This window comes from Xenopus laevis, chromosome 6S (assembly GCF_017654675.1).
Source record: "Xenopus laevis strain J_2021 chromosome 6S, Xenopus_laevis_v10.1, whole genome shotgun sequence".
Lineage (NCBI taxonomy): Eukaryota > Metazoa > Chordata > Amphibia > Anura > Pipidae > Xenopus > Xenopus laevis.
In genome coordinates, this window is record NC_054382.1 from 114,064,046 (window position 1) to 114,075,442 (window position 11,397).

Here is an 11,397-nt window from a genome sequence, read left to right on the forward strand (position 1 = left end):
GGGTCGCAGACCCCCTCTAAAACGAATCCTTTATAAAGCTACACTTTTATTGTTATTGCTACTTTTTATATTACTCATATTTATGTTCCGACCCTCTCCTATTAAAATTCCATATTCTCATTCAAATCAATGCATGGGTTCTAGGATTTGCTGATACTGCAATCTGGAGAGCTGCTGAATAAAAAGTGAAATAACTCAAAAAACCACAAATAATAAAAAATGAAAACCAATTGCAGATAGTCTCCGAATATCACTCTCTACATCATACCAATAGTTAATTTAAAGGTGAACAACCCCATTAAGGAAAGGCCTTCCCCCATAGACTCCATTATAATAAATGAATCCAAATTTTTTATAGATTTCCTTTTTCTCTGTAATAATAAAACAGTAGCTTGTACTTTTGATTCCAACTAAGATATAATTAATCCTTATTGGAAGCAAAACCAGCCTATTGGGTTTATTTAATATTTACATGAATTTCTAGTAGACAAGGTATGAAGATCCAAATTATGGAAAGATCGATTATCCAGAAAACCCCAGGTCGCGAGCATTCTGGATAACCGGTCCCATACCTGTATTACATTCAGAGAATATGTCCCTGCCGGTCTATTAATAAGGAACCTGATGCTGTAATACTGCTGTATATATATATTTCTGCTTGACCAAATAATGACCTCTGTATTTAAATACATGTTTTATTTCCTAAGCGCATACACACTGTAAGCATAGGAGACGTCTGTATCTCTGCTGCAGCTCACTATTTATCACATTAAATATTTTTACATCTAAGCCAAAACCCTGTTTGTGTCTTTTATTTATGACTGGCAAATGTCTCATTGAGCCCACAGGCAAGTATCCTTATCACTGTTTGTAATAGACGTAGGGATGTGCCCAGTCCAGGATTCCATTCTCGATTCAGCCAGAATTCAGACTTGTTTTTAGCACGATTGGGATTCAGGCAAATCCTAGTGACAGGCCGAATCGAATCCAAATCCTTAAAGGGAATGTAAAGGCAAAAAAATAAAATCCCATTTTTACTTCTTTAATAAAAAAGAAACCTATCTCCAATATACTTTAATTAAAACTGTGTACGGTTTTTATAAGAAACCTGACTGTATGCAGTGAAATTCTCCCTTCATTTACTGCTGTGGATAGGAATTGTCAGATGGTCCCTAACTGCTGAGCAGGGAAACAATCATACTTATAAACAGCAGGGGGAGCCCCCGCCTTACTTCCCAGCCATGCAGAACTCAAGCAGCTTTGTTTATGACGATCCCTAAGCAGCCCAGACCACACTGAGCATGTGCACAGTCTTAGTCTTGCAAATATGTTTAACAAAGTTACAAGATGGTGACACCCTGTAGCCAACTTTGAAAGCATAAATTATTTGTTTGATTAGGCTTGTGGTGCAGTAAGTTCATATTTAAATGTAGTATACAAAATACAGCATTTCTAGCTTTATTTTAGATTTGACTTCCCCTTTAATGTATGGGGCCAACATGTTTGCATGACTAAAGGTGGCCATACACGGAGAAATCCGCTTGTTTGCCGATGTCGCCAAACGAGCGGATCTCTCCCCGATATGCCCACCTTCAGGTGGGCAATATTGGGCTGATCTGATCGTGGGCCCTAGGGCCCAACGATCGGATCCTAACGGTGGCTTTACGGGCGGTTGGATTGCGGGACCGCACCAACGAACAGATGTGGCAGCGATCCGACGGGATTTTTAGTCCCATCCGATCGAGATCTGGCCAACTTTCGGGCAGATCTCGATCAGGGAAGCCCGTCGGGGGGGCCCCATACCCGGGCCAATAAGCTGCCGACGGGCCAACAAAGCTGCTTGAGTTCTGCATGGCTGGGAAGTAAGGCGGGGGCTCCCCCTGCTGTTCATAAGTATGATTGTTTCCCTGCTCAGCAGTTAGGGACCATCTGACAATTCCTATCCACAGCAGTAAATGAAGGGAGAATTTCACTGAAGAAAGTAAAAATGGGATTTTATTTTTTTGCCTTTACATGCCCTTTAAAGAAGAACTAAACACTAAAAATTAATATGGTTAAAATGCCATATTTTATATACTGAACTTATTGCACCAGCCTAAAGTTTCAGCTTGTCAATAGCAGCAATGATCCAGGACTTCAAACTTGTCACAGGGGGTCACCATCTTGGAAAGTGTCTGTGACACTCACATGCTCAGTGGGCTCTGATTGGCTGTTGAGAAGCTAAGCTTAGAGTTTGTAGCAAATTATCAAGCAGAAAATGAGGTTTGTCTGTAATATAAGATGATGCTACGGGGCTGATTATTAAATTCTGATGCTAATTGTACTGGTTTCTGTGCTGCCATGTAGTAATTATCTGTATTAATTACTAATCAGCCTTATGTTGGGACATTTCTATTCTATGTGTACTGTATATTATATAAGTTGGTCCCTAAGCTCAGTAAGTGACAGCAGCACAGAGCATGTGCAGTGAATCAGCAGAAAAGAAGATGGGGAGCTACTGGGGCATCTTTGGAGACACATATCTTTACTACTAAAAGGCTGTGGTTGCCTTGGGCTGGTACAGAAGCACAAAACAATGTACATTTCTAGCTACTTCTTTAGTTAGACTTTAGTTCTCCTTTAATGCCTGCTAAGTTCAGGGTTCAGGAGAGTCTGCGCAGGGGCCATACAATTGCCTAAAGTCCATGACATTATCAATATACAAATGAAATAACTGCAGAGAGGGCCCCATAGGCCGTCACATGCTGAGAAATACCTGTTTTTGGTGAATACACTCTGGTCATAAAGTTATAAAAGTCGTGTAACCGATTCCAGGGCTGTTTCATTAGATCCACATTGTTACTGGGTCTAGAGTGTTGATTTATTTGGGGGCAAAGTAACGGAACTGGTTTCACAGCTGCTGGGAGAGTCACCCACCACTATATCTGCCTACTGAATGGTTAACTAAGCACATGTGACTAATGACACGTACACTTGTGTTCAGAATATTAGCAGCGTGTTTAGAAAACTGAATAAAGTTCAAACTCCTTATAATAGTTTTATTTCCATACAGACAAATTCATTGGGAACACTGCACTCTCTATTCCAAATCAAAACAAGAAGAAAAATCTATCAAATGTGAGTTATTCCTTTAGAGAAAGAGAAGATAAGGGAATATTAGGCTGTTCCCAAAAAATAGCAGTGTCTGCATTCTTCTCTACAAACTCAAACATTCACTGTGTAAACTGAAAAATGTTTCAAGATTTAGTGTTTCTGAGAACTGCACGGAGCAATGGCATAATGAGAAATACACTAGGCTTTAGATTGACCTATACTAGATATACCATGACCTGGATGAAAAATGAAAATCTTCATAGTCATACACTATGCTTTAGGAGCTCTTCAAAATCTATTATTGTAGATGGAGTATAACTTACCCTTTAATTTGGCATGGAATGGGCAGTTATCAGAGATGTTAGAGCTGATATAATTGTACACAGAATCATTGCAGGGCCCTGAAAGCCTATGTTTTATATCAATAGTCACAACTGGTCCCGTTTGTTCCCCCTTGTACTGATGAAAAAGTGCCTCTGATTGAGGACATGGTGAACTTCTCTCAAGTTATAGTTATAGTTACTTACTGTACTTACGTGGGGTTAAAAAAAGACAAAGTCCATCAAGTCCAACCCCTCCAAATGAAAACCCAGCATCCATACACACACCCCTCTCTACTTTTAATTAAATTCTATATACCCATACCTATACTAACTATAGAGCTTAGTATCACAATAGCCTTTGATATTATGTCTGTCCAAAAAATCATCCAAGCCATTCTTATAGTCATTAACTGAATCAGCATCACAACATCACCCGGCAGTGCATTCCACAACCTCACTGTCCTGACTGTGAAGAACCTCCTACGTTGCTTCAAATGAAAGTTCTTTTCTTCTAGTCTAAAGGGGAGGCCTCTGGTACGGTGATCCACTTTATGGGTAAAAAGGTCCCCTGTTATTTGTCTATAATGTCCTCTAATGTACTTGTAAAGTGTAATCATGTCCCCTCGCAAGCGCCTTTTTTCCAGAGAAAACAACCCCAACCTTGTCAGTCTCCCCTCATAATTTAAGTCTTCCCTCCCTCTAACCAGTTTAGTTGCACTTAGTCTCTGCACTCTCTCCAGCTCATTTATATCCCTCTTAAAGGAGAAGTAAAGTGTAAATTAGAATAAGGTAGAGTCCTGCACGGGTCCATTTTCTGTGACGTTCCTTGCTTACTAGAGGAATATACTGACAAGTATATTTATTAAAGGAGAAGGAAAGCTACGGAGGCATTTTATTGCCAATATATTAGCTGCAATAGTGCAAGCTAGAATGCTATATTTATTCTGTAGAATGTTTTACCATACCTGAGTAAAAAGCTCTAGAAACTCTCTGTTTGTTCAGGATAGGAGCTGCAGTATTAACGTGGTGTGACATCACTTCCTGCCTGAGTCTCTCCCTGCTCTGGGCTCAGATTACAGCAGAGAAGGGAGGGGGGGGGGGAGAGGAGCAAACTGAGCATGCTCTTGCCCAGGGCAATGAGGTTTAAGCTAAAGGCAGGAAGTCTGATACAGAAGTCCATGTGTACACAATAGAAGGAAAGAAATGCTGTGTTTCCTTTGACAGAGGACTCAGAGCAGCATTACTTTTGGGGTTTACTGGTATATTTAGATGAACCTTTCTGATAAGGCTTACTTAGTTTTAACCTTTCCTTCTCCTTTAAGCAGCATTTTAAAGACTTCCCATTTTTGTTTCTGTTTAACCCTGTGAAAAGCATTTGCCACTTCATATGTTGCAGAGATGCCTTTATACTGGTAAAGTTTGCGCATCTACAGACAATAATGGTTCTTAAACTAATATATTGAATTTGAAGCAGCACCACCTGCTGGTCATTTTGGGTATCTCGCGGTTATTGTTACTTATATTGCTCATCATTCTCTACTTGCCTTCTCTTATACAATTTCCACTCCTGCCTTCTAAACTGCCTGTTGCTATGGGAGTTAAGCCCGAGCAACCAGATAGTAGTTGGAAAAAAAACCCCAAATAATTACGACTAAATTCAGATATTTGTAGCTCAGGGGCACCCAAAAGGTATATCAGGATCTACCAGAAGACCTGGGGATCAGTAGATCTGAAGACACTGCCAACAAACATAGTAACAGTAAGTTTGGTTGAAAAAAAGACACATGTCCATCAAGTTCAACCTTAAACTTTATTTTAACCTGCCTAACTACCAGTTGATCCAGAGGAAGGCAAAAAACCCATCTGAAGCCTCTCCAATTTGCCTCAGAGGGGGAAAAAATTCCTTCCTGGCTCCAAAATGGCAATGGGACCAGTCCCTGGATTAACTTGTACTATGAGCTATCTCCCATAACCCTGTATTCCTTCACTTGCTAAACACCATCCAACCCCTTCTTAAAGGAGAAGGAAAGCTACGGAGGCATTTTATTGCCAATAGATTAGCTGCAATAGTGCAAGCTAGAATGCTATATTTATTCTGTAGAATGTTTTACCATACCTGAGTAAAAAGCTCTGGAAACTCTCTGTTTGTTTAGGATAGGAGCTGCAGTATTAACGTGGTGTGACATCACTTCCTGCCTAAATCTCTCCCTGCTCTGGGCTCAGATTACAGTAGAGAAGGGAGGGGGGGGGGAGAGGAGCAAACTGAGCATGCTCTTGCCCAGGGCAATGAGGTTTAAGCTAAAGGCAGGAAGTCTGATACAGAAGCCCATGTGTACACAATAGAAGGAAAGAAATGCAGTGTTTCTTTTGACAGGGGACTCATAGCAGCATTACTTTTGGGGTTTACTGGTATATTTAGATGAACCTTTCTGATAAGGCTTACTTAGTTTTAACCTTTCCTTCTCCTTTAAAGCTATCTAATGTATCAGCCTGTACCACTGATTCAGGGAGAGAATTCCACATCTTCACAGCTCTCACTGTAAAACCCCCCCTTCCGAATATTTAGGCGGAACCTCTTTTCTTCTAATCTGAATGGGTGACCTTGTGTCAGCTGGAAAGACCTACTGGTAAATAAAGCATTAGAGAGATTATTATATGATCCCCTTATATATTTATACATAGTTATCATAGGAGCAACTCACATTCTATGTTCCCAACAAGTGATGCTTTAAAGCAGAACTATAGTGAAAATGTAATATAAGCTTTATCATACTGAAATAAGAAACTTTCTAAATATAATCAATTAAAAAATTCTGCATCATTTATGAAATAATCTAAATATGTTTATCTTCACTATTCCTCTCTCAGCATCTGTTTCTCCTCATTCTGTCTTCATTCAGGAGTTGGGTGTCAGACCTTTCCTAGCAGATGAATTAGAGCTCACTCAAATAACTGATTCCAGCAGAAACAAAATGTAACAAAATAACTGCCTTTTGCACAAATCCTGCATGTAGAGAGACATGATGTCTGGTGATTTAATAGAGTGAAGACAAATGTAGAACTTAGACATTTATTCGGGTATGCAGTATACACGCATATTATTCAGCAAAATATTGCAAACAAATATACAAATTACGAGAACAAGCTTTGTCCAATAGTTCTGGCACTAGTGTTATAAGCAGGTTAAACTGGTAAGAACAATCACGGATTAGGCCAGTGGAATATGGCAAACTTTAAATCATACACCGGAACATTCAAGTAGCACCGTCTTGGCAAGACTGAAGGAACAGGACAAAGGCTGTTTCCATACCGACATACTTTTGTTTTTGCATTGTTAAAGGGGAACTATCTTGAAAATGTAAATTTAATATAAGCTTCCTCATACTGAAATAAGAAACTTTCTTAATACAATCAATTAAATATTTATCTTCACTATTCCTCTCTCAGCATCTGTTTCTCTTCATTCTGTCTTCGTTCAGCAGTTGGGTGTCAGTTTTTAGATCCAATATATCTTATAGGGGGGCTCCTTTTGCCAAGGAGATGTATTAGAGCTCACTCAAATAACTGATTGCAGTAAAAATGAAATCTAACAAAATAACTGCCTTTTGCACAAATCTTGCATGTAGAGAGACATGATTTCTGGTGATTTTAATAGATTGAGCTCTAATACATCTTCTAGGCAAAAGGAGCCCCCCTATAAGATATATTGGATCATTCATCTGACACTAAGGATACACCGAATCCAATATTTTTGATTCGGCCAGACCCCCAAATCCTTCGCGAAAGATTCGGCTGAATCCTAATCTGCATATGCAAATTAGGGGCGGGGAGGGAAATCACGTGACTTTTTGTCACAAAACAAGGAAGTAAAAAATGTTTTAGCCTTCCCACCCCTAATTTGCATATGTAAATTAGGATTCGGATCTTTTGCAAAGGATTCAGGGGTTCGGCCAAATCCAAAATAGCGGATTTGCTGCATCCCTAATTAGGATGCAGATTTGGTTCGGACGAATCCCAAACTGAATCCTGGATTCGGTGCATCCCTATTTAACACCAGCTCCTGAATGAAGAGAGAATGAAGAGAAACAGATGCTGAGAGATGAATAGTGAAGATGAACTTGATTATTTCAGAAACAGTACAGAATTTTTAATGGATTGAATTTAGAAAGTTTCTCATCTCAGTATGCTGGAGCTTATATAAAATTTTCGTTTTCGCAATAGTTCCCCTTTAAAGGGGGCACTCATTGCAAAGACCAACAGTCCTGACGCTCCGCCCCCTCCATATCAGCGGATATTTGTGTAAGCCAAAAGCATAGACGATTCCTTGAATCAGCCAAGGGGTGCATGATCTGCACTGTGCTTTACTATTGGATCATTTGCGGGGGGCACAATGTTGTTCTATTTCCTCTGAAGCCTGAGTGAGTCTTTGGTCGGCTAATAGAGTTGTATTCTATATTCTAGCACAGTCACTGGCCAGTCCCAGCCCTCAGGTGGCCAGACAGGACTTCAAGGAAAACCAGCATTAAGAATAATAAACTCTCAAATGACCAGGCACTTAAACCCCAGTCTTTGTTAAAGGCACCGATAATGAAAAGAGGGTGGTCTTATCCCAAAGGTGACAGTTTGTCCTGCTAGAATGTTGTCGATCACTCTGTGATGATACTGAACACAGTGAGCCCAAGTAATGCCGGAACTCGGGAATACTTTTTTTTTTTCTCCAGGTACCAGTTGCCCTTTCAACAAGTTGTGCAAAGACGATATAATAAGCACAACCCTGCTCTGTGGGAGCTCCTTGCATAACCCTCTAGTAGCAATTGAATAAAAACATAACTTTAGAACGTGGAATGAAGTTATAAAGGGGTTGTTCACCTTTAAGATAACCGTTAGTGTGATGTAGAGAGTGATATACCGAGACGATTTGCAATTGGTTTTAATTTTTTATTATTGAAGGTTTTTGGTTTATTTAGCTTTTTAATTCAGCAGCTCTTCAGTTTGCATTTTAAGCAATCTGGTAACTAGGCTCTAAATTACCCTAGCAACCATGCATTGATCTCAATAAGAGACTGGAATATGAATAGGAGAGGCCTGAATAGAAAGAGGATAAATAAAAATTAGCAATAACAATACATTTGTAGCCTTACAGAAAATTTGCGCTTTACTAGGGATGCACTGAATCCACTATTTTGGATTCACCCGAACCCCTGAATCCTTCGTTAAAGATTTTTTCGAATACTGAACCGAATCCTAATTTGCATATTAGGGGTGGCAATGGGAAAACATTTATTACTTCCTTGTTTTGTGACAAAAGTCACATGATTTCCCTCCCTGCCCCTACTTTGCATATGCAAATTAGGGTTCGGATTTGGTTCGGCCGGGCAGAAGGATTTGGCCTGCTGAAAAAGGCTGAATCACGAACTGAATCCTGGATTCGATGCATCCCAACTCTTTAGAAGGGGTCAGCGACGCCTATTTGAAAGCTGCAAAGAGTCCGAAGAAAAAGGCAAATAACTATAAAACAATAAATATTAAAGACCAATTGAAAAGTTGCTTAGAATTGGCCGTTCTAGAACACACTAAAAGTTGCATTAAAGGTGAACCACCCCTTTAGCGAGCGATTGGATTCAGAACAAAATCTCTCCATGATAAAGAGTCCCCGGAGTATCACAATCTTGTCATCTACGGAACTCCCCATACTGGGTGTTAGTTCCAGGTGCAAAAGAGCAGAATGTGGAATAAGGGACATTTTCTGCCCTTAAACAAAACGCAAGACCATAACAGTGGAAGGTGCCGGATACAGTCCGCTCGCTCCGTTGGGTGACTCAGTAGCCAACTTGAGGCGAAGCTTTGGGTGAGAGCAGGGCTAGTGGTAAGAAGTATCACAGCAGCGACAGCTCTAGATGTCCGTCTGGATGGCACTCTGTACTTGCGCCTGGGTTTCCCCAGTCTGGTCGGGTCTGTTTGATACATTCAGGTTCTCTTCTGCAATGTAACTCAGCGGGGAGACATCCGTAACCATGGCGCTCTGGTGTGGAGAGTTTTCCAGGCGGTCGTTCTCTACCTCGGGGAGGGGGCTGACGGCGGAGAAGCGAGAGTGGTAGTCGTTGGAGCCGTGGCTGCAAGACGTTTTCATGCTTTCCATGTCGGAGCAGCTGAATTCGGAGAAATGGCTGCAGTGGGAGTCGGCGACTGATGGAATACTGTCACTTAGTGACGGCGAGTCAAACTCACTGGAATTCGTGCTTTGCTTCTCCAGGAGCTGAGCGTCCATATCCTCTCTCGTCTCGTTTATCTTTGTGCTGCTCTTTTTCCTCAGTTTCCCTTTACTTTTTTTACCCGCCGTGGCTTCTTTGGACCATTTGGCTGTGCTGCTTTTGCTCTCGGTTAGACAAGATGCAGAGCCGCCTCCATTACTGCGACTGCCGCCATCATCAACGCTGCTGCTTCCGCTGTTGTGCCTGAATTTGTCTGGCTTCGACTCGATGTCCACCTGCACCTCCATACTGTTGCCATCCCTGGGGAGAAAAAAAGAGCCAAGATTTATCATATGAAATACTACGGAAGCAACTGTCAAATAGAATGAGATTTTGTACAAGAACAAGGCAACTGGGAGCTGCAGGTTTGCAGTAGCTTAAAGGAGAACGTTACCGAGGCAGTTTATTACCAATAGACTAGCTGCAATAGTACACGCTATAATACTATGTTTAGTCTGCAGAATGCTTTACCAAACAGCTCTAGAAGCTCTCTGTTTAGGATAGAAGCTGCCGTATTAGCTTGGTGTGACATCACTTACTGCCTCAGTCGCTCTCTGCTCACTCATAGCTCTGGGCTCAGATTACAGCAGGGAGGGGAGGAGGAAGGGTGAGAGGAGCAAACTGAGCATGCTCAAGTCCTAGCCCTGGAGGTTTAAGCTGAAAACATGGAAGCCCATGTGTACACAATAGAAGGAAAGAGTGTTTACTGGTGTATTTATATAGACCTTTCTGATAAAGCTTACTTAGTTTTAACCTTTCCTTTTCCTTTAAAAGGATACTGCAGTGATCCCCAACCAGTAGCTCATGAGCAACATGTGACTCTTCAAGCCCTTGGATGTTGCTCCCAGTGGTCTCAGAACACCTGCTTATTTTTGAATTCCAGGCTTAGAGGAAAGTTTTGGAGGCATAAAAAACCAGATGTACTGCCAAACAGTCTCCTGTAGGCTGCCAGTCCATATAGGGGCTACCAAACAGCCAATCACAGCTCTTATTTGACATCATGAAGAAGAAGCAGGGCCGAGAGCCCATCACTAAGTGCCCTAAGTGGGTGTGAAACGCGTAGGGCGGATGGAGATGCAGATATACATTTTTTAACTTTGTATAAATAAAAATATGTTTTTAACTTACTCTCTCTGGTCCTGTGGATCTGTTTGAGTGCCGCTCCCTAAAACTGGGGGTCTGGTGCACTCGGACCACACTCTCTACTCGGTGAGTCATTTACAATTTATTCTGGAGCACCTTGTCTTCCCCACTATTGAAATCTTATTTGACATCCCCATGGAGTTTTTCATGTTTGTGTTGCTCTCCAACTAACGAGTAAAAAAAAGTTTGGGGACCCCTGGGATACTGTCATAAGACAGTAAAAAACACATCAGTTAATAGTGCTGCTCCAGCAGAATTCTGCACTGAAATCCATTTCTCAAAAGAGCAAAAAAAAATGTAAAATGTAATTTTGAAATCTGACATGAGGCTAGGCATATTGTCAATTTCCCAGCTGCCTCCAGTCATGTGACTTGTGCTCCGATAAACTTCAGTCACTCTTTACTGCAAGTTGGAGTGATATCAACCCCTCCTTTTCCCCCCAGCAGCCTAACAACAGAACAATGGGAAGGTAACCAGATAACAGCTCCCTAACACAAGATAACAGCTGCCTGGTAGAACTAAGAACAGCACTCAATAGTAAAATCCAGGTCCCACTGCGACACATTCAGTTACATTGAGTAGAAGAA

At 41.1% G+C, this 11,397-nt stretch overlaps 1 protein-coding gene across 1 annotated transcript in view; it reads right to left on the reverse strand.

Annotated features, from left to right (window-relative positions):
- Positions 1 to 9,174: 9,174 nt before the first annotated feature.
- The window catches only part of rnf19a.S (ring finger protein 19A, RBR E3 ubiquitin protein ligase S homeolog), a 67,375-nt gene continuing 65,152 nt past the window's right edge, over positions 9,175 to 11,397 (reverse strand). The window contains exon 10 of the mRNA XM_018223870.2: positions 9,175 to 9,928. Coding sequence (XP_018079359.1) covers positions 9,310 to 9,928 — 619 coding nt within the window. The 3' untranslated portion in view covers positions 9,175 to 9,309. The remainder of the gene's footprint in view (positions 9,929 to 11,397) is intronic.